General features: G+C 34.8%; 3 protein-coding genes across 4 annotated transcripts; 1 reads left to right on the top strand and 2 right to left on the bottom strand.

Moving 5' to 3' along the window:
• Window positions 1–2,626: 2,626 nt before the first annotated feature.
• Window positions 2,627–3,202, bottom strand: LOC132173522 (metalloendoproteinase 2-MMP-like). The gene has a single exon (XM_088514490.1). It carries the CDS (start codon window positions 3,200–3,202, stop codon window positions 2,627–2,629), a length of 576 nt encoding a protein of 191 aa, XP_088370616.1.
• Window positions 3,203–8,188: 4,986 nt separating this feature from the next.
• LOC132175077 (microtubule-associated futsch-like protein) lies at window positions 8,189–11,427 on the top strand. 2 transcript variants are annotated; one of them, XM_059586892.2, is made up of 6 exons: window positions 8,189–8,372; window positions 8,486–8,600; window positions 9,542–9,899; window positions 10,135–10,618; window positions 10,701–10,756; window positions 11,077–11,427. In XM_059586892.2, exons 1-6 carry the CDS (start codon window positions 8,330–8,332, stop codon window positions 11,119–11,121), a joined length of 1,101 nt encoding a protein of 366 aa, XP_059442875.2. In that variant the 5' UTR covers window positions 8,189–8,329; the 3' UTR covers window positions 11,122–11,427. The 2 variants fall into 2 exon arrangements, with proteins under 2 accessions (XP_059442875.2, XP_059442876.2); XM_059586893.2 differs by having other exon boundaries at window positions 8,191–8,372; window positions 10,135–10,612.
• Window positions 11,428–12,509: 1,082 nt separating this feature from the next.
• Window positions 12,510–18,639, bottom strand: LOC132174773 (ubiquitin-conjugating enzyme E2 2). The gene is made up of 6 exons (XM_059586448.2): window positions 18,414–18,639; window positions 17,526–17,668; window positions 17,363–17,388; window positions 16,193–16,282; window positions 16,023–16,111; window positions 12,510–12,863 (listed from the first exon to the last, which is right to left on the bottom strand). The coding sequence occupies exons 2-6, from the start codon at window positions 17,648–17,650 to the stop codon at window positions 12,735–12,737; spliced, it is 459 nt and encodes a 152-aa protein (XP_059442431.1). The 5' UTR covers window positions 17,651–17,668; window positions 18,414–18,639; the 3' UTR covers window positions 12,510–12,734.
• Window positions 18,640–19,847: the final 1,208 nt, after the last annotated feature.

The following is a 19,847-nucleotide window of genomic DNA, read 5'->3' as shown; positions in this document are numbered from 1 at the left end:
TTAATCAATTTAATTAACACAGTATATATAACCTAAAAATTAAGCTTGATCCTTATTCAAATTAACCATAATTATTGCTATTTCTCATGAAATCTAAATTTGTTCTTCTTTTAAATATTCGGGGGATCAAATCATCAGTCATTGCCCATTGTGGTCTGGACAACCAGAGAAACACAACCCATACACCTTTAGATAGATATGGTATTGTGAGGAATCAATAAAAAAAAAAAAAACAAAACAAAACAGAATAGAATAGTAGAAGAAAGAAGAATGAAATGGTATGATAAAAGAGCAACAGCAATGTTTGTATTTTTCTAAAAATAAATAAAAAAAAAAAAAAAGCTACATTAATCTTCTCAAATTTACACTTGTGTCTAGCTTCATGGACATGGAAGGTTTTTTTTTTTTTTTTTTTTTTAAATGTAAAGGCATAATTGTATTTTTCACATAAATAACATGGGCATAATGGATATTTTATTTATTTTATGTCGGATCTAATAGAAAATTCTAACTTGGGAGGATAAGTGAAAATGTTAGGTAATTTAAGAGCTCTTAAAGTTTGAAAAGATAATACAATTTAAATACAAGTTTGAGGAGGATAAAGTAGTTTCCGGCAATTTTATATGAGCAAGTTTTAGTTTTGAATAAATATACGATTCGTATTTAATTACTAAAGCCGTGAGGATGGATATATATATAGAGAGAGAGAGAAGCACCATGTTGTCTAAAAATAACAATATTGTAAATACATGAAGCCGTCTCGGCCCTCCTCCTCTCAAACCACCACTTGATGCATTGGGGGTGCCGTAGCTTTTAATTTTTTATTTTTTTTTTGTGGGAAAAAAATATATATATTTTTACCCACCCAATACCCAAGACACGGCACCCCTAATTAGTCTAAGACGCTTAGACGCTCTCTCTGTTTCGTTCTTTCAATCTCAGACGAGTCGGACTTTATGCTCAAAGTAACTCATTCTCTCTGACTTTCAGTCGCTTTTGTGTTAAATTTTTGTTTTAGTTTCCATCTTTTACCTAGTTTTAATTTGAATTTTTTGATTTATTTTATCAGTTTCACGACTTTGAAAAAAATGGAGGATGATTTTCTTGCAAATAGTTTAGTTCTCTATATTGAAGTGAAAATTGTTGAGAGCTTCGATTTAAATTCGATACTTGATGATTTTGTACTTCTAAGAGACCGTAAAGTGCAGTTCTAGACTTTTTTTTTTTAAAAAAAAAAAAAATTATGTCTTTTTGATATAGTGCCGACATGTTACATTTCTAATATATCAATTTGAGCACATATTTATGACCTTTTATAGATATTTATTTGTGATGCATATATTGTGTGAATTACCAAATTTTTAGCGTGAAGAAAATTTTTAGGACGCCAAAAAAAATTTTAATGGCACCCCCAATATAAATTGTCTAGCTCCGCCACTGCTCTCAAAACATTCACATTCTACTCCCCACTTCTACCCTCCCCCTCCCCCAACCCCCATTTTTTTTTTTTTTTTTTGTAGGTATTCTCCGACCAGATCAGTAACTTCAGCCTCTCTACTATATGTCCGTCCACCTTCCATCGTGAGCACTATGAGGGGCTATCTCTCATGGCCGATTTAAATAATTTTTGTTAGGAAATTTGGTTACCCATGTGTTAGATCTAGTTTGTTCAGATTAGATTTGTTCTATAACTGTATTTATACATGGGTTAGCTGAAGATTGAAATCATAGATAACACGTGATTGTAAGAAATTTTGGTTGTATTTATGACTTTGTAACCTCATAATATGGGGCTATGATTTTTGCAGAGCTTTATGTTTTGTGCAATTGTGTTGTAAGAGTTATTTGCTCTACTCTATAAGAGTTTTATGCTCGTGATTTTTAATCAATGAAATCCTCATATTTCCGTTCAATATATATATATATATATATATATATATATATATATATATATATATATATATATATATATATATATATATATATTGTAAATACATCATAGGATAATACTAGACATCCCAACACTTTTTCTCAAATTTCTTTTCCCAAATGATATGGTCAATTTAATAAATAAATAGATTTATCTTGTTTTTTTTTTTTTCTTAAATGAATGTGGAGTCCAAATCATTTGGAAAAGGGATTGTGGAAAAAAGTGTTGAGATGCCTAGCAGCCCTCTACATCATATTATAACATATTGACGTGATTAAATCCCACCAATTGCAGCTTATAAAACATAGTAATGCTATATATTACACTATCAATTCGTCACTATTTTATTATGTTGATATAACATTGTCAATTTACCATCATATTAGTCCTTGTTAGAAAAAAAAAAATCAATAATAAATTAACAATGCTATATTATATAATTAATGAGATAATGATGTGACTAATTGCAAAGTTGACATACATTGAAGTTTTGGCTCTTACATGTATTATTGTGATAAGTTGAAATTAAGGATACCACTGAAGTAGAAAAGAAAAGAAAAGAAAAAAACAAAACATAAAAAAAAAAAAAAAAAAAAAAAAAAAAAAAAAGTTCATTACATATGACACATGACATCAAGATGTAGGCTTGAAAAGCTTAGGTTAATTACCATCCATTTCAAATTTAGACAATGTCGGTCAACTAAAGATTGTCCTCAAGAATCGGCCCCACTGATTATACATAACGGCTAGGGCGGCAATGTCAAGGCGGTGCAGTTTTCTTTTTCCCACTCCGTAATGAGAGTCGGGGGACATGACGGCGTCTTTTACAGATAGATGTCGAAGTCCAAGAACGTGCCCTATTTCGTGCAACGCCACAGACACCAAGTCAAACTGATCTTTGGTTGGGTCAATGCTCCAGTTCTCATCGGCGTGAAAATTTATCTCTCCGAACGGTGGCGGCAAAGCATAAGCTATACAGTGTTTAAATGGCGTCCCTTTCTCATGATTAAGCCTATAAAATCCGATCACGATGTCAGGCTTGGCACCAGCTGGTGGATTCTGAATGAACGTAAATCCTGAGTTTCTTTGCCACTCCGAGAAAGCTTGCTGCATTGCAGCTCTCATTTCTTCCAACATATCTGGGGAAGAAGTAACACTGGAATCAAAGCCATAGCTGAGTTTAGTCTTAGACCATTTTTTGGCCCATTTTATGGAAAACATGGAGTCCAAACCCATGTTGTCGGCGACTACTCCACACCGGTGCGGCGCCATCATTTGCTCGACGGGACCCTTGTATGATCCCTCCTGCAGACTTCGGAGGGACTTGAAAGATTGCCCTGCAAAAGTCTGTGTTGAAAGAAGAAGAAGAAGAAAGACAAGTGCGAAAATAATAGAGAGATAATTGGTAGCCATCGCATGCAGCTTTAATTTTCTACTTATATAGATCGATGGAGAAACAAAATGTCATGATTTGCATATTTATACTACTTAATTTCCTCCCCCACCCCCAACAAAATAAATAACAAACGCTTACCCCTTCCCTCATATTTAATTAGAGATTATTTATTAACTTTTATCATATTAGAAAAAAAAAAATTCTATAATTATTAATTGGGGCCTTAATTTATTGCACCTAAGTCGTCGTATGAGGGTTGAGCTGGCACTGCTTTGTACAAGATCATCATATATTGAAAATATTCAAAATGTTTATAATTGCGTACTGAAATAAGAATTTACGATTGACCTACAATTAATTTGAATAATGTGGCAGTAAAACTCAGCCCTTTGATCAAAACATTTTTTTTTTTTTTTTTTTTAATGCTGATGTATGGGTTGAGTATTATTGTCACTTCATCTCAATTGTATGTCAGGTGTAGAGGAATCTACTAAATAACATTACTCATATGATAATTATAAGAATTTTACCCAATCTAAAGGTGAAAGTCATAGATACAGCGTATAATCGACCTCTCAGAGAGCTTGTTGGTATGCTCTTCATAACATTTTTTAATTATATCTATAATACAAATGGCGAATGGTACTCTCCAACTATATCAAATTTAGAAAAATGAGAAAGCGAAGTAAGAACCAAATGAGATAAAGAGCTACGAGTAACATTATTAATTAACTAGCTTGTACTTCAAAGTTAATGACTATAAGCAAATATTCCATCGTCCCTAGCTATCATAATTTTTCTAATACATTAATTCCCTAGCCATCATTCTTCTTGTACTGGAAATTGTCTTATTTTCAAATTTAAATTAGAAGGCAAAGGTTAAACCGTTTATCTTTTATATATATGCATTTGGATGAATAGTCGCACTCTGGAAAGTTAATAATTTAGTTTATCAATTTATGATTCTTAAAGTAACTTAATGGTGATCGATTACTTTTTGAAAATTGTAGAATAGCTTTTTTGTCAAGTAACTTTTAGTTTAAACAATATATTTTGGCTAGGGTCAAAAGGTTTCGACCCTAGCTAGCCAAAAGTGTAGCATAATTGTAAACGTGCAATGGATTTGAAATGAACAAGTGATGAGGGATGATCCAATGAGCACAATATATCGTATTAACGCCCATTCAAAAAGCTTCAAAAGTAAAGATTAATTAAAAAAGCACGATAAATTAGTACATATATATTAAAAAATAATGAAATTGATGGCATTATATTACTCGTTTATGAGAAGACAACATGAATGGAATGGAAGAGGGGGATTAAATTGAATAAATGTATAATGTCTATGCTTAAGCAACCCCGTTTTCTAAATAAAGTTTTATTTAAATGAAGAATTGTTTATAAATGATAACTTCGGTTTTCTTCGGTCATTGTTTATAATAAGTCAGTTTTATTATTATTATTTTTTTTAATCCAAATGATGGGATTGGATAACCGGTGTAATTTTCCTTATTGGGCGTGACCATCGGGGTACCTGCCCGTTGTGGAATGTTCGGTTTGAGCCATAACTACTGCTTAAGAATGCGAGTATGTTACCACAACCACACCAAAGTGTAAGCCAATAAAACCCATTTTTAGTACCATTTAGTTCACGCAACTACTACCGCAAGCGGATAAATGAGGGGACTTAATCCCTAATGCTTTACCCATAATTCCAATAATTGCAAAGTTGACATACATAGAAGTTTTAGCTCATTGACTGAGATCTTTTTAACACCGTAAGATGAGACCTGTATCTGGTCATGATGACATGATCATGCCATGCGTCTTCATGGACAGATAACTTTTTTTTTTAAAAAAATGTAAAGGCATAATTATATTTTCACATATATAAGTGATATGGCTATAATGGATATTTTATTATTTTTCCTTTGGATTTAATAAAAAATTCTATCATATATAGGGGGATAAGTGAAAAGATTTGGTATATGGTTTGTGAGTTATTTGCAACTTTTTACTTTTATATGAGCAAGTTTTAGTTTTGAATAAATGTATGATTCGTATTTACTCAAGCCGTGAGGATGGATGGCTCTGCAATAGCCTTCATGGGAAACGGAAGGCTACTGCAGAGCCAAAATAACAACATGAGATTCACTTTCAAGAATGAACTTGTTAAGATCAAGAGAGGACGCCAAAGAGAGCCATAGGCTCATAAGAGCCGCCAGAGCTTCACCATAGTTTGGAAGACGAGGAGTGCAAAAATCATCATAATAACCCGACATTCATGATTACAACAGACAACCGCTTGTACAGAGAAGGTATCACGAATGACACTGTCAAAATTAATGTTAAACCAATCCATATATAGGAGGGATTGCCATTACCCTTTAGAGGTAACAAAATTGTCCTGCCAAGCATTGAAATGTTCAAAAGTGACATTATTAATTCTTCGAGAGATGAGAAGAGCATCAAAGGTGGTTCCTCATGAAAGGATATATTCCAATCAAACCAAAGAAGATCACAAACTACCGCAGCAAAAATCTGAAATTTATGGTGCTCATCCTGAGGGGATACATAGAGCAGAGCCAGGAGCGATAACATGAGCAAGTTTTAGTTTTGAATAAATGTATGATTCGTATTTAATTACTAAAGCCATGAGGATAGATGGTGTGAACTGAATAAAAAAGAGAAGCACCATGTTGTCTAAAAAGAAACAATATTGCAAATGCATATCATATCATAACATAATGACGTACATGATTAAATCCCACCAATTGCAGCTTATAAAACAGAGTAATATTATATATTACACTATCAGCTCATCACCATTTTACTACGTTGATATAACATTGTCAATTTACCTTCAGATCAACCATTATTAAAAAAAAGTTCAATAATAAATTAACAATGCCATATTGTATAATTAATGAGGTAATGATGTTATGTATAACATTACTCTAAAATAAAATATGCCAATAATTGCAAAGTTGACATACATTGAAGATTTAACTCGTTGAATGAACGTAAATCCGGAGTTTCTTTGCCACTCTGAGAAAGCCTGCTGTGTTGCAGCTCTCATTTTTTTTCCAATATATCTCTGGGGAAGAAGTAACACTGGAATCAAAGTCATAGCTGAGCGTAGTCTTATACCGTCTGAAGCACCATAGTTTTTAAAGTATGGAGTCCAAACCCATGTTGTTGTTGGCGACTCCACACCGGCGTGGCACCATTATTAATTTGGTCGAGACCTAGCTACATGCTTAATTACCCCTTCCCTCATATTTAATTAGAGATTATTTATTAACTTTTGATCGTTCGTGGGTCATTTGTGAAGTTTTTCCTTAACATTAAGTGTTATTTTTTTGTTATGTGACTTTTAGTTTAAACAATATATTTGCCTAGTGCAATGGATTTTGAAATGAACAAGAGAGGAGGGATAATTCAATAGACACGAGTAATACTAAAAGTTACTTTTGTACCATTCTCGTGTCCTTCTAAAAATGATGTAGCTTTTAAAATTACCATTAGGCTTGTGATTAATCATTATTGAATTTTGATTAAATGATGATTTTAAAAGCCACTTCATTACTTAATAAGCACAAAATATTATATTAACGCTCATTCAACAAGTTTCAAAAGTAAAGATTAATTAAAAAAGGCATGATAAATACATATTAAAATAATGGAATTGATGGCATTATATTACTCATTTAGGAAAAGACGACATGAATGGAAGAGGGGAAGAGGGATTAAATTTAAGTGGCTTTAAATGAGAATAAATGTATTAATTCAATGCTTAGGCAACTCAAAATGTCATATCACATAACGTTTTCCTAAAGAAAGTTTTATTTAAATGAAGAACTGTTTATAAATGCTAATTTTTGATGGAAGAGGGATCCATATGAGATCATATAGCTTCCAAAAAAGTTACAATGCGATTAATAAGTCAATTTAATGGAAAAATTTATAAAATTCATGAGCATTCAATTGGTGTCGGTAAGAAAATGTGAAGAGTCTCTCAAAAGTTTCTATGCATTAAATGAAAGCATCCCATTAAAAGACTGAAGAGATAATTCTCTTTTCAAAACTGTGAGAATGAAGAAGAATTTTTCAAATTCATTTGAACTGGATAATATTCGATTAGTTATATTATATGGGTATTTTTGTTTTTTCACTTTTTGATAGGATAAAAATACTCCTCCAATATAACTAAATAGATATTATTCAGATAATCCTAATTGGAGAATGATAGTGTGTGAAATTATTACGATAATAAAATTAAATAAATGATAATTTTAATGAAGATTTCCGAATGTTGGAGTTGGACTCATCGATCCGGGCCTGTCCAACACAGAGCCCAACGTACAGAACCCATTTGACCAAAAACAAAAACAAAAAGAGAGAGAGAGAGAGAGAGAAAAGAAACGAAAGAAATGCCAACCTATCATCTCAACCGCAAAGCAGTTTCAACGGCACTGATTTGAAATTTGAATTTCAAAATCAAGAGCGTCTTCTCTCATTCTTTCAAACGCGCGTGGGTCCCATCCCAGCGGCCAGCCGTTCAAAGATGCCTAACCCTCCAAAATCATCAAAGATGAAAGACCGTTGTTTTATTCCGAATGCCGGGATAATTCCCCCCGCACCCCCCCCACTCCCGAAGTTTCCTCACAAAAGCTACTCTCTCCATGTGACCCCCACGTGCCGTACACGTCAACAAAAGCCCACGGAGGCTGTAGCGCGCGCGAGCGAGTAGTCTGATCTTTAAGACGTTGGCGAGTGGGATGAGATGCGTGAGTCGGAAAATTTGAGTTTTGTTGTGGTGGGGTAGTTCCTAGGATTTCCCGCCTAAAGGCCATTTGGCAAACGCACAGGCAAAGAAAGAACAGAAGCGGATTTAGATTATAAAATCCGCTCTTTCTCAGGTTTCAAACACAAATTAAGAATTATACGATTATTCTCAAAATTCCATTTTCGTGACCTCAAAAGCTCTCTCATACAGAGACATGGAGGAGCCAGTGAAGGACCAGAGCCAGACTCCAAATCCTGGTATGAAACCTTTGCTTTACTCTCTCCCTCTCTCTCTCTCTCTCTCTCTGCTCTGTGTTTGGAGGTTTTTCTATCGTTTTTTCGAACTGAGGTTGTGGTTTGGGATTTTTTAGGTAACGTAGGCGCGGGGAGACCGAAGCTTCAGCGGTACCCGCTGCGGTCTGGGGCGAAGTCCAAGGAGGAAAAGCCACCGGTCGCTGAATTGTCAAATCATTCTGCTTCCAAGCGGTACCTTGTTTTCCTTGTGTTTGTGTTTTGTATGCAACTGTTTACGTTGTTTTGTCAAGGGTTTTTGATACTTGTATTTGAGGATTAGCGCTGATTTGATTGGTTTTGTTAGAGAAGGATTATTGGGGAACTTGTGCTTAATTTCTTTGGTGAAAATAATTGTCATGCTTTTGACACGCTCTTGGGTATAATATGTTTAAGGGCGAACTCTAAAGGTCTATGTATTTTGTATTAGCTTACTTAGATTAGAATAGGTTTATTGTTTTGCAATGGTGGCAGTTTTGGCAAATTGCATGCTAGTTATTGCGGTTGTTGTAAAAAGAGTGAAGTTAATTTAATGGCGGTATCATAGTTGATTTCTAGACTTTGAAAATAAGTAAGTGTAGGCTCTGTAGAGACTGAGTGAAGGCTCATCAGTGAATATAATGTCCCCAATATCATTTGGTATCCTTGGGTGTTTTTGTGTCCTCGAAATACCATGTCTTGAGTGAAGGCGCCCTTAAGATGCTTGACAAAAATTCTTAGCACAAAAGTTTACCAGAGTGAAGGACCTTGCAATTCTCCAGCTCGTGTATGGCAGAAAGAATCTGTGCAATGTGATGCATTTTTTCTTTTGGGGTTGGGGGCGGCAGCGGCTGTTAGTTAAGAAATGTATCTAAACATGATTACTCTTAATTTTCTAAGGCAATATATACATATTTGATGTTGTTAGAATATTGATTATATGATTAAATTTACTATTTCCTATCAATTTGAGATTTTGGGATAAATGGCGATTTAACAAATATTAGATACAGATTGGTACTTCAAATGTTGTGTTTCACAGTGATATTTTTTGAACTAGACCTAACATTTGTATCATGTAAAATGTTGGTCGCAATATCCGCAGTTAACTAATGGCTTTGAGTGACAATTGGTTGATTTTTTCTTTTATTTTTCAGGGGTATCTCTACATCAAGTGTAAGTAAAAGCGTTGGTGTTCTTGATCTATCTAGCAAGGACAAGTCTGCCAAGCCACCTAGAAGGCTGTCTATTCCAGCCAAGTCCACTGTCAGTCCAGTCCCAAAACTAGGTGGCAACATCACTCCAATTTCAGAGGTTAGAACTAGGAGGTCTGTTACTAGTCAGGTGAAAAGTGATACACCTGTTTCTGATGTTTCAAGATCAACAAGCCGAAAGAAGTTCAGCGTTTTGTCGTCAGCATCTTATTGGCTATCGCAGATTAAGCTCTCTGAATCTGCTGCTAAGCACTCAATTTCACTTGGCTTTTTCAAACTAGCCTTAGAGGCAGGATGTGAGGTATACTTTGTCATCTATTTTCCCAGACTACCCTGCTTCTGCACATTCAAATGCAGATTTTATTTGAATTGTTGCAGAAACTTCTTACAAAAATCAGCCTCCCATTTGTGTCATGTGTCCTTTAGGATAAGCATTTGCACCTCAATTCACTTTGTTTTTCCTTAATCTTATGGAAGACTTGATTTTAATCTGCTTCTGTATTTTGTTTTCTCCTTGCAAATAATATCAAACTCAGCCTCTTCAGCGAATGCGGGATGAACTCAAGTCCTATACCCAGCGACATAACAACGTCAGTGAACTTGGGGAGCTTGTGAAGGAATTATTTGAAAGGTATAATATATCAGAAAACATTGAGCAGTTGCAGGTCTCTGAAACCATTTCTCAGGTGCCTGAAGAGGGAACTCGGTCATCTGATGATGATGTTCAAAGCTCCTCTTCCACTGGGGGAACTAGGAAACTGAGGCCCAGGTCTTTGAACACTGATGCTACTCAAACTTCTCCAGTCGCTGAATCAGCCAAGAAGGAAACTATTCAGAAGAGTAATCGTGCAACCAGGACAAGGGGATCTTTAAATAAGAATTCTGTAAATTCAAGACCTGTTTCAGAGACTGAGGGTAATAAGTCGCTAAAAAAACCTGAGAAGCCAAATAAGGTGGAGTCAAATAAACTAAGAGACAAGAACAAGCGGGGAAAGAAATCTGCTGCTGGAACAGGCAAGGGTACCTAGTTTTTTCCTTTTCTATTTAGTTATGTATATATGGATTGGGTAACTTACAGATTGTGATTCACTGCCATCCACAGTTCAAGTGAGCACTTTGCCTGCCGAGGATATGCCCCAGGAAAACAAAGAAAATATGGTAATCGTAATTTAAATAAACATATTAGCTTATAGTTTGAGTTTTCATATATTACTCTCATCTTGAAACAAATTTTTTGATTCCAAGGTTTTGAGCGGTCATTTGATTTTAAATGGCATGGTAATGTAGGTAACATATACACTGTTAGATGCTATGAAATTTAATGTGGACCATACAATGATTCTTCTTCATTTCTACTTGAAATGGAGAGGATCTTGTTCACTGCTCTATTGTTAAGATGCATTCCTATATATCAGAATTTTCAGGTTACTAGGTTCTATTTTTATCAATAAATACTGTGCATTCCTCTTCTGTTTTAGGATGCTCTCTCAATGGAAGGGATCAGCCCAACTGAAGTCTTGTAGTAGAGATTCTGCAACAAGACTGCTGGACCTTGTCATTCTCATTCTCTTGGATTTGTCTTCAGTGTCATTAAGTTGGGGCTTTTCATTTGTATAGAAAGGGTTGAAGTGATAGTGTTTCAGTCTGGTGTGTGGAAGATGATTTAAGTTTTCATTTATTGGTGGGTTTGTTTGTTTAGTATAATACAGTTGCTGGTGAAACCAAAGTGTATTTGACTCATTAAACTTATTTACTATTCGTCCAATATTATGTAATTTTTGCATCCCAATTTCTGAAAGAGCAAGTAAAAGCACCTTGATTGGCAAACTCGTTTACAACTTGTAAAGATTGGAGCACGTTAATATTATTTTTAATGATTAACATGACTCTAATTACATGCAGACATGTGTAAGCATATGGTAAAAGAGGTGTAGTACTTGACAAATGGCTGCAACAGTTTGAACTTGAGGGAAGTTTGATAATCATAACATAAAACCCGGACCTTATTCAAAAATTGATGACCTTGTTGAGTTTGTAGTTTTGGAGAATCTAGACTTGACCGGATTTTCCTAAATCTGTTTGAAGCATTGGATCTAAATGGCACGAGAATTAAATCTTAAGCATTAACATTTGAATTTGTTCTGCCTTGACTTTTTGTAGACATCTATATTTTATAGGATGTACTTTTATCATTTTGGGTGGCAGAAGGGGACTTTGGACATTGCAACCCTAATGTTAGATTGGGGGGAGAAAGAGACATTATAAAAATGATAAATTGCAGAAAGATTGGTAGTTAGAGGAGAGTTTCTCCTATTTAATGGGAAGTCTTTTGTGGCATGATCACAATACTCAAGTGAGCCTGATTAAATGGGAACTCTCTTTCTTCTCCAGACTAATGATGTCTATTGCTTTTAAAAAAGGGAGAAAAATTGATAAAACAGGAAAACATTTTACTTTATATTAAAAAAAACAAAAACAAAAAATCAATTGTGCATGCCGGCCCAACTTTGCCAAATCTTATCATGAGATGGATACGAAACTATGTAGATCATATTCATTGGAGATAATTAAAATAATTAATCAAGAGAAATGATATGATATCAATGAATAAGCTCCACATTAATTTGGTACCTATTTTGTGGTAAAATGTTTTGTACCCATAACATTTCTCTTTTTAAATGATGAAGAAATTTCTCAGCATTAGACTACTCCGGATTTATTCACCAAATCCAAAAAAATTTAAACAAGAAATCCTGATTTATTTTTTCAAACCTAACATTTTGACGAGCTACATAGGTGTAAATTATTTGTTCTCTACTTCCCCACATATGTTATGGGGAACTTCTTGTATCTATTTTGAAATCTGTCCACAGCAACTTTTATGTTGAAACAACTTCATAACATTTCGCTCAAAAAAAAAAAAAGTTCATAACATTTCAATGTAAAGTTATACATGAATTCTATTTTACATGAGCACAACAACACACAATGCAGCAATTCATATTTAAATAAAATAACAGGCCTAACAATTGTTTGCACAAAATACAAGATCAAAGTGGATAAGTTTGCACAAATTTTTTTGACCGGCAATGTCATTTCAGACACTCATGGGTGCCCTACAGAGGGGCCAATGGAGTTAATCTGCTGTCCAGCTCTGCTCCACAATTTCCCTAACTCTACGGTTGTACTCCCGCTTGTTCTCGCTAAACATCCTAGCCGCTTCGGAATTTGCAGGAGAGTTGGGGTTGGGGTCACACAGCAGCGACTGCAATAAGAGAATGGCATCCTTTAGTATTAAATCATATAGTTGGTGCTCAGTACCTTAACAGTTCTCTATCTAATGTTGTTGGCAGCAGCTTCATTAAATGATAATGATCAGTTTAACATTTCAACAAGAAATATGAAATCATTTCCATATGTTGTAAAATGGTGCCAAAAAAGATGAAATACAGACGTAGGATGACAGCAAAGGCATATGCAGCAGTGACTGGCAATCTAAAACTCAATTATGTACATCTGTCATTGCTGTGCTTGCAGCACAAGATATAGGTACAAGCAATGCTATATTTCTAATTGGGTGATGTTAAACATCACGCCCGGCATGATGCACGCCGGGGTGATTTGTAATTTTAAAATAGTTAAATAAAATATTTTATTATTATAATTATTAAAAAAAAAAAAAGAAAAAAAAAAGAAGAAGTCTGGCGTGCATGAACAGTCATGCACGCCGGCGTTCTTAGTATCATGGCCCTTTCTAATTATGAGGAATGCTAAAAACCACATTTTTATTTCATAATTATCTCTTAATATTGATGTGGTTGTTCCAACCAATCCTTGAATTAATTATTGTTAGAAAAAAAAAAAAAAAATTTCAAAGACTGGTTGGGACTGTTACGTCAATATTGTAAAATAATTGCATAATAAAAATGTGGTATATAGCATCAATATGCTAACTATTACACATTTTCTTAAACTAATAATAGTGAAAAATAGTTCCCAAGGAAAAGTGGCCAACATAGGAACTCTATTTATCTCATCTTACATTTCAGCTTAGTCATACATCCGACCAATATAAATTATTTGCAGCCTTATCCAATAGCACGGATATCAATTCCCCTCCCCTCCTATCCTCTTTAAGGTTTGCCGCATGTAAGAATTGAATTGGAATGCAATTTTTTTTTTGTAAGTAATGTTTTGTCCCCAAGAGGAGGGAGAATGAAAAATTCGAACTAGTGGCCTATACTTCATGAGACATAGTCTATAACAAATTGAACTACCCTTTAGAGACATCAGAATGCATAATTGTAACCATGGTCACAACTGGTGGAACAAGTCAATCATATAGGTCCTTTCCTTTATGTAGCCCTAATCCCTGAAACTGAAAGCCCCACCCCTCCTCCCATGTTATTCAAATTTCGAGCAACTCCCCAAAGTAATCAGACTTCAAAGAGCTAGGGCTAGAAGGCTAATCTAAGTACAAAGAATTATACAGGAGAGACCTAAACAGAAAAAGATCAAGAAAATCCTCAAAGCTAGAAGAATGAAGACAATCAAAGGTTGTTGTTCCTTAAGGTAGCATTTCCAATGTTATTTGGTTCATTTCAAAGATGCTTCTGTGGCAGATCATTTCAAGTTTACTGGGTGATTCTCCTCAAGCCACGAGCTATTAAATAATCCTGTCGGAGTGTTGTTCACAAAGATAGAGAAATGTAGTGAAGAAATACAATATACTATCCAGTCACACCATTTCTCCCCAAAGCCAGTCTCTCACCAAATACAACAAAAAGCTCCAAGTCGTAATCATAAACCTTTTCAATATCCAAGTTACAAATCACACCCTCCTCCCCAGATTTGACCCTGCTATCAAAGCATTCATTAGCAATTAGAACCGAATCTAGAATTTGCCCACCCCCAATGAATGCATTTTGAGAGTTGGAGATGATCTTCTCCAAAACCATTTTCAACCTATTAGCACGAACTTTGGCTACAATTTTGTAAACTCATCCTAGAAGACTAATAGGGTGAAAATCCTTAATATCAATAGCTCCTGACTTTTTCGGAATTCGAGTGATAAAAAGTGGCATTAAGACTTCTTTCAAACTTGCCACTAGCATGGAAATCTTGGAAGACCTTCATCGTATCATCTTTTAGAATGTCCCAGCATGCTTGGAATAACGCCATAAAAAAAGGTCACGGCCTTGGGCCTTATCATCGTTCAAAGCTTTCACCACCTCAAAATCCTTGAATGTGTTTTCCAATCAATTAGCCTCTACCTCACCAATGGAGTCAAAGGAAAGGTCATCCAGTTGAGGCCACCAATTGAATTGTTCAGTATACAAACTACTATAGTATTACACAATGTGCTATCTAATCTTGTCTCAGCCAAAAAAATAGTTCAATTGGAAACTTCGAATTTCTTTAATTTTTACTTCTTGAGTGGCCAGAGTTTAACCAAAGTCCTAGTTTAACTCTTAACCAGATCACATTTATGCATTTTTGTGAAGATCGTGGTATCTTTAAAAAAAAAAATTAGTACGTTCCTAAATATCCTAATGGCATAATTCCAGTATATCCATGGCAATTAGTTAGATTATGGTTTATATTGTATTTCCTAGCCTCAGAATCAGCAGCACTACATATTAGGATAATCAACAGCATTTACAGACAATATCAATGGGGATGATTCAAATTTCCAAGAACTAAAATAGGTAAGATGAGAGACGGAGATAAAACACAACAAAAGCTTCAATGAGAGCTGCACTATGTCAACAAAAAGCTGAGTATCTGTAACTTATCCAAAAAAAAAAGCAGAGTATCTGTAGAAAAAGTTGATAATTGTCAAGAAATCATGAAGACAACTTACTAGAAAAAGGATCAACAAGGCAATACTGCTGTTTTGGTCGGGAACCAAAAAAAAAGCCTCTTCATTTTACAATAGAGTCCCACGGAGAAAGGATGAAAATAAATGATTGATCAAGTGAAAATGTTGGAATAATAGTTCAATGCAGAGCTGGGTACTTAAAAAATGTGCGAAGTACTATGGGGATCGAATGATATACTTATTTGCAATGCCTACAGCTGGAAACTTTACTGGAGGTGCAGACAAAGGAGTAATATAACTCTTTCACTAAACAATTAATTATGTGCAACAAGGTAAACTACACAGCGCTGGTCCTGCCAAAGGAGAGTCCTAGGAGGCGTTGTCTGAACATGATTCTAAACTTCAAAACCAAATCAATGTACTTATGTATGTCCATATCCAACAAGTTTTGCTTGCTCAACTAAGCTGTAGAATCTGACTACTGAAAGACATCTTCTAAATCGAATTAAATACATGATGTACGGAATATATGCATCTGCTTCGCTTATTCTTACAAAACAGTCAGCAACACTTCAAATACAATAATAAAATATTATATTGTACCTGGATAGATGTAAGTATAGCTGCCACATCATATATAGGACTCCACTGATTTTGTAAAATATCCAGACAAATACTTCCATCGGCGTAAACTGACCAAATACAAAAGAAAAATTGAAGTCAGTAACCATAGTTGGTTAAGATTCAATGTGCAAGTGCCTCATACAACTTACTATTTGGATGAAACATTCGAGAAACAAATCGCACTGTCGGTGGTTTGTTTGGGTAATCCTCAGTGAACTGCAGAGTCAACTTGAACGTGCCTGAATAACTCAAATGAAAATTCATTTATGTAGATTTAGATGTTAAGATAATGATAGGAGAAATAAGCATATCCCTATGCATCAATGAATGGGGGAGAGGGTGGCGGGGGAGGAAGAAGAAACCCAACACACACACACAAGTATACAACCCCTCCCCCCAAAACACGTATAGAAAAAAACAAAGATCCGTTCAGCAAAGAATCGTATTCCTTAAGAGATCATACGGAGAATTCCAAACAGTTCAAGAACACAATGAAAGACTGACCAACACTTATCTTAACTAGAATGATCTGGGAAACAAGATGTATTGAGTTGATTTCATAATATACCACTACTGTTTGTGTAGTCATATTCAAAAATCTAACTTTTAGTATCAAACATATGGGAACATGGTATTAGCAGCACAAGAATATCCACACGGGTTGAATGATGCATTTCTCATGTGTTCATATCTTCATGATGCCACATAATTATGCACCTGAGCACCTCAATAAATGGAAAGAGCAGCTCTTACAGACTTAACAGCTAGATATACTTATGTAAATGAATATCTCTAAAAAAATTAATATTAGAAGCCAATGACACAGGCAATACAATTAATTTATGCAAATCACACTAACAAATAAGCTTTTGTAAACAATGAAATCAGCACCTTAAAAAACAATTCTTACAAAGAATAACCAGACAGTAGAATATCATTTTATCTCAAAAGCAGTATAGAAAGAAACACAAACACATACAACGCACTGCTGGGTAATACAGGTTGTGTATATAAAAGAGAATTTTGAAATCCCTCAAATAGGAAACTATTCCACCATGTAAAACACCGGTTTTATAATATGGATTGCAATGTAAATGAACAAATTAAGAATAGAAAACAGAAAGAAAAAAAAAAGGCCACGCATCATGGACACTTTATCTTCAAATACAATGGAAAGTAACTAGGATTTACCGTGTACATTTCTATTGGGTGTTGAAGCAAGCAGGAAATGTATCAAAGAAATTAACATGAACATAATCCATTTGATGCATTTATACTAGTTTATTCGAATAAAAGATTCAGTGCAAGTGTTGACTCACCTCCATCCCACGGAGTATCATCAGGACTGCAATCCAAACCAGACAAGAAACCAGAAATGGCTTATCCAACCGTACTTAAACATACTTGAAAAATGAAAATGAATAGTTAAACAACATAAGAAAAGCATAAGAACAGATCTTTATGCACTTTCTCCCAGCTTACCCAAAAATAACAGCATTCCAAAGCATAATATTGTTGTCTTGGGGTGCTCCACTGATGCCTGCAGGTGGATCTTGTTGCAACCTCTTAAAATCTCTCATCAGCCTCTTCCTAGCCGGAGTCGACATCGTCACCACCTATTGATCCTGGCAATCACCAAAAACAAAAGAAAAATAAGCAAATAAATATACAAATCAACTCAGTACAAGTCTCTCCAACACCAAGGGCTTATTTTGGTGAAACCGATAACAGTTTTTTTTTCCCCTAATAGCCACTTTGGGATAATCATTTTTTACATGAATACGAAATTAACTCAAGGCAACCCAATTTTCATGAACCACCAATGACCAAATGTGTCCAAATTATATATATATATATACACACACACAAAAAGTGATACCGCAAATACAATTATATATCAAACTTGCCAGTACTTATATCACCAATTCACCACGATACAAAGAATTGAAATCAAGTTGCACACACAAGGAACATAACGTACAAAAACCAGTGCAGGACCTTGATTGTACCAAGCTCCAAATTCAACATTTACTTTAATTCAGGAAATTTGTCTAGTTCTATTTATTCCAAACTCAAATACTAATGAAATCATGTTACTACTCCGGTACCAGCGCTTCCTTAATTGGAACAGGAAATCCAAAACCCCAAATCCTAATCCGTAATTGTGCCACGGATTTCCAAGAAACGAAAAGGTCCCCGAAGTTAGGGTTTTGACCGTCAAAAAATCAAACACGAAATTCAGATTATTTTCTCTCTGCGTCTCTAATCATCCACCCGACCAAACCAAATGGATGTAAAATTAAAGCAAATGAAACAATAATTCACAGCACATAGCACAAAAATCAGAAAATTCTTTGAAGTTGGTCTCACCTGGAAGTCGATGCGTAGAGAAACTCCGGTCTCAAAGAGTAAACGCTAGGGTTTTGATTCGGCTTCGCTCGTGTACGGGCGAGAAGAGCATGCAGAAGAAGTAGGCTTCTGGGAACCCAATCAGATCGAAGCCATGGGTGTAGACAAGAGAGAATCTATCAGAAGGAGAGAGGGAGAGAGAGAGAAAGAGAAAGGGGGAGAGAGGGAGAGATATTATTGTTATGTTATTGGGATGTGGTTGGGTATTGGTCTAGTCAGATTGTCCCCACTAGGCCACTGGGGATTTGGCTGGCTTTGCGCGGTTTACGTTTGTCTAGGTGCGGTTCATGACATGTACAATGGTGGCTTTTGGACCAGGATCCCATGGAATTATAAGTGAATTTCAAATTCTGGAATTTACGGCCAGATCTCTTGAAAGAGATTAAATAATAATAAAATATTATTTAATTTTTAAATAAAAACCAAAATAATAAAAAAAATATAATTTTTCTATTTATTATTATTTGGCCCTTGGGGTGATCGAGCCACCGTCAAGGGCCAAACCTGAACCACATTCAAGGGCTAAACCTTTTTTTTTTTTTTTTTTTTTTTGGACTTTTGGCCCTTGGGGTGGCCGAACCACTCACAAAGGCCACTGTTTGGCCGAAGCTACCCCATGGCCAAACAGTGGCACTTGGGGGTGGTTCGGCCATCCCTAAAGACTAAACCCTTTTTTTTTTTTAGGACTTTTGGCCCGTAGGGATTATTTGGCAACTTTCAAGGGCCAAATAATAATAAATAAATAAATTATATTTTTTATTATTATGTTTTTTTTTAAAAAAAATTTTAATTAATATTTAATTATTATTTATTTAGTGGGACACGTGGCATCACAGAAGAGATCCTAACTGTGAATTATAGAATCTGGAATTCACCCCTAATTCCAGGGGCCTTTTTATTTTTAATTATTTTTTATTATTTATTCAATACAGAAAAAAAAAAAAATGGAAGATGAGGGAATGGACTCCTAAGTCCTAATAATTAGGGGTCAATACCGGTTTGGCGAGTGTTAGTATTGGCATTTTTGCTTACCGATTTATAATAGTTGGTTAAGCCAATTAATTAACTGACTTCATACTGATAAGGAATAGTTTTAACTTTTTCGATTAATCAGTTAGTCGGTTAATAGGTGATCGGTTAAGTCAGTTATAAGTTTTTATATTATGATTTATCAATTTCCTTGTAACTACAAAATTAGTAAAGAATATATTTTATAAATGAAAAGAAAAAGTAAATTCATGTAACATGGACCGAAATGACAACCACAAATCAGCTGGACAACACACAATAAGGAAAGTTATCAAATAAAATTCAAAATTCACTTGAAAAATTGGTTAAGTCGGTTAACCAATAAAAAAAATTTCTACCACCTACCAAACCGATGTCGAAACAATA

The sequence above is a fragment of the Corylus avellana genome, chromosome 3, assembly GCF_965113065.1.
Source record: "Corylus avellana chromosome 3, dhCorAvel1.hap1.2, whole genome shotgun sequence".
Taxonomy (NCBI): Eukaryota; Viridiplantae; Streptophyta; class Magnoliopsida; order Fagales; family Betulaceae; genus Corylus; species Corylus avellana.
Note: the sequence above shows the minus strand (reverse complement) of the source record. Positions and strands in the feature narration are given on the sequence as shown.

Coding starts and splice junctions, on each gene's coding strand:
- LOC132174773 (XM_059586448.2), bottom strand. CDS start 17,650: ATGTCGACTCCGGCTAGGAAGAGGCTGATGAGAGATTTTAAGAGGTTG. Junction 17,389..17,525: donor TGGAATGCTGTTATTTTTGG/GTAAGCTGGGAG, acceptor TTTGGATTGCAG/TCCTGATGATACTCCGTGGG. Junction 12,864..16,022: donor CTATACTTACATCTATCCAG/GTACAATATAAT, acceptor CTCTTATTGCAG/TCGCTGCTGTGTGACCCCAA.
- LOC132173522 (XM_088514490.1), bottom strand. CDS start 3,202: ATGGCGCCGCACCGGTGTGGAGTAGTCGCCGACAACATGGGTTTGGAC.
- LOC132175077 (XM_059586892.2), top strand. CDS start 8,330: ATGGAGGAGCCAGTGAAGGACCAGAGCCAGACTCCAAATCCTG. Junction 8,373..8,485: donor GAGCCAGACTCCAAATCCTG/GTATGAAACCTT, acceptor GGGATTTTTTAG/GTAACGTAGGCGCGGGGAGA. Junction 9,900..10,134: donor CCTTAGAGGCAGGATGTGAG/GTATACTTTGTC, acceptor TATCAAACTCAG/CCTCTTCAGCGAATGCGGGA.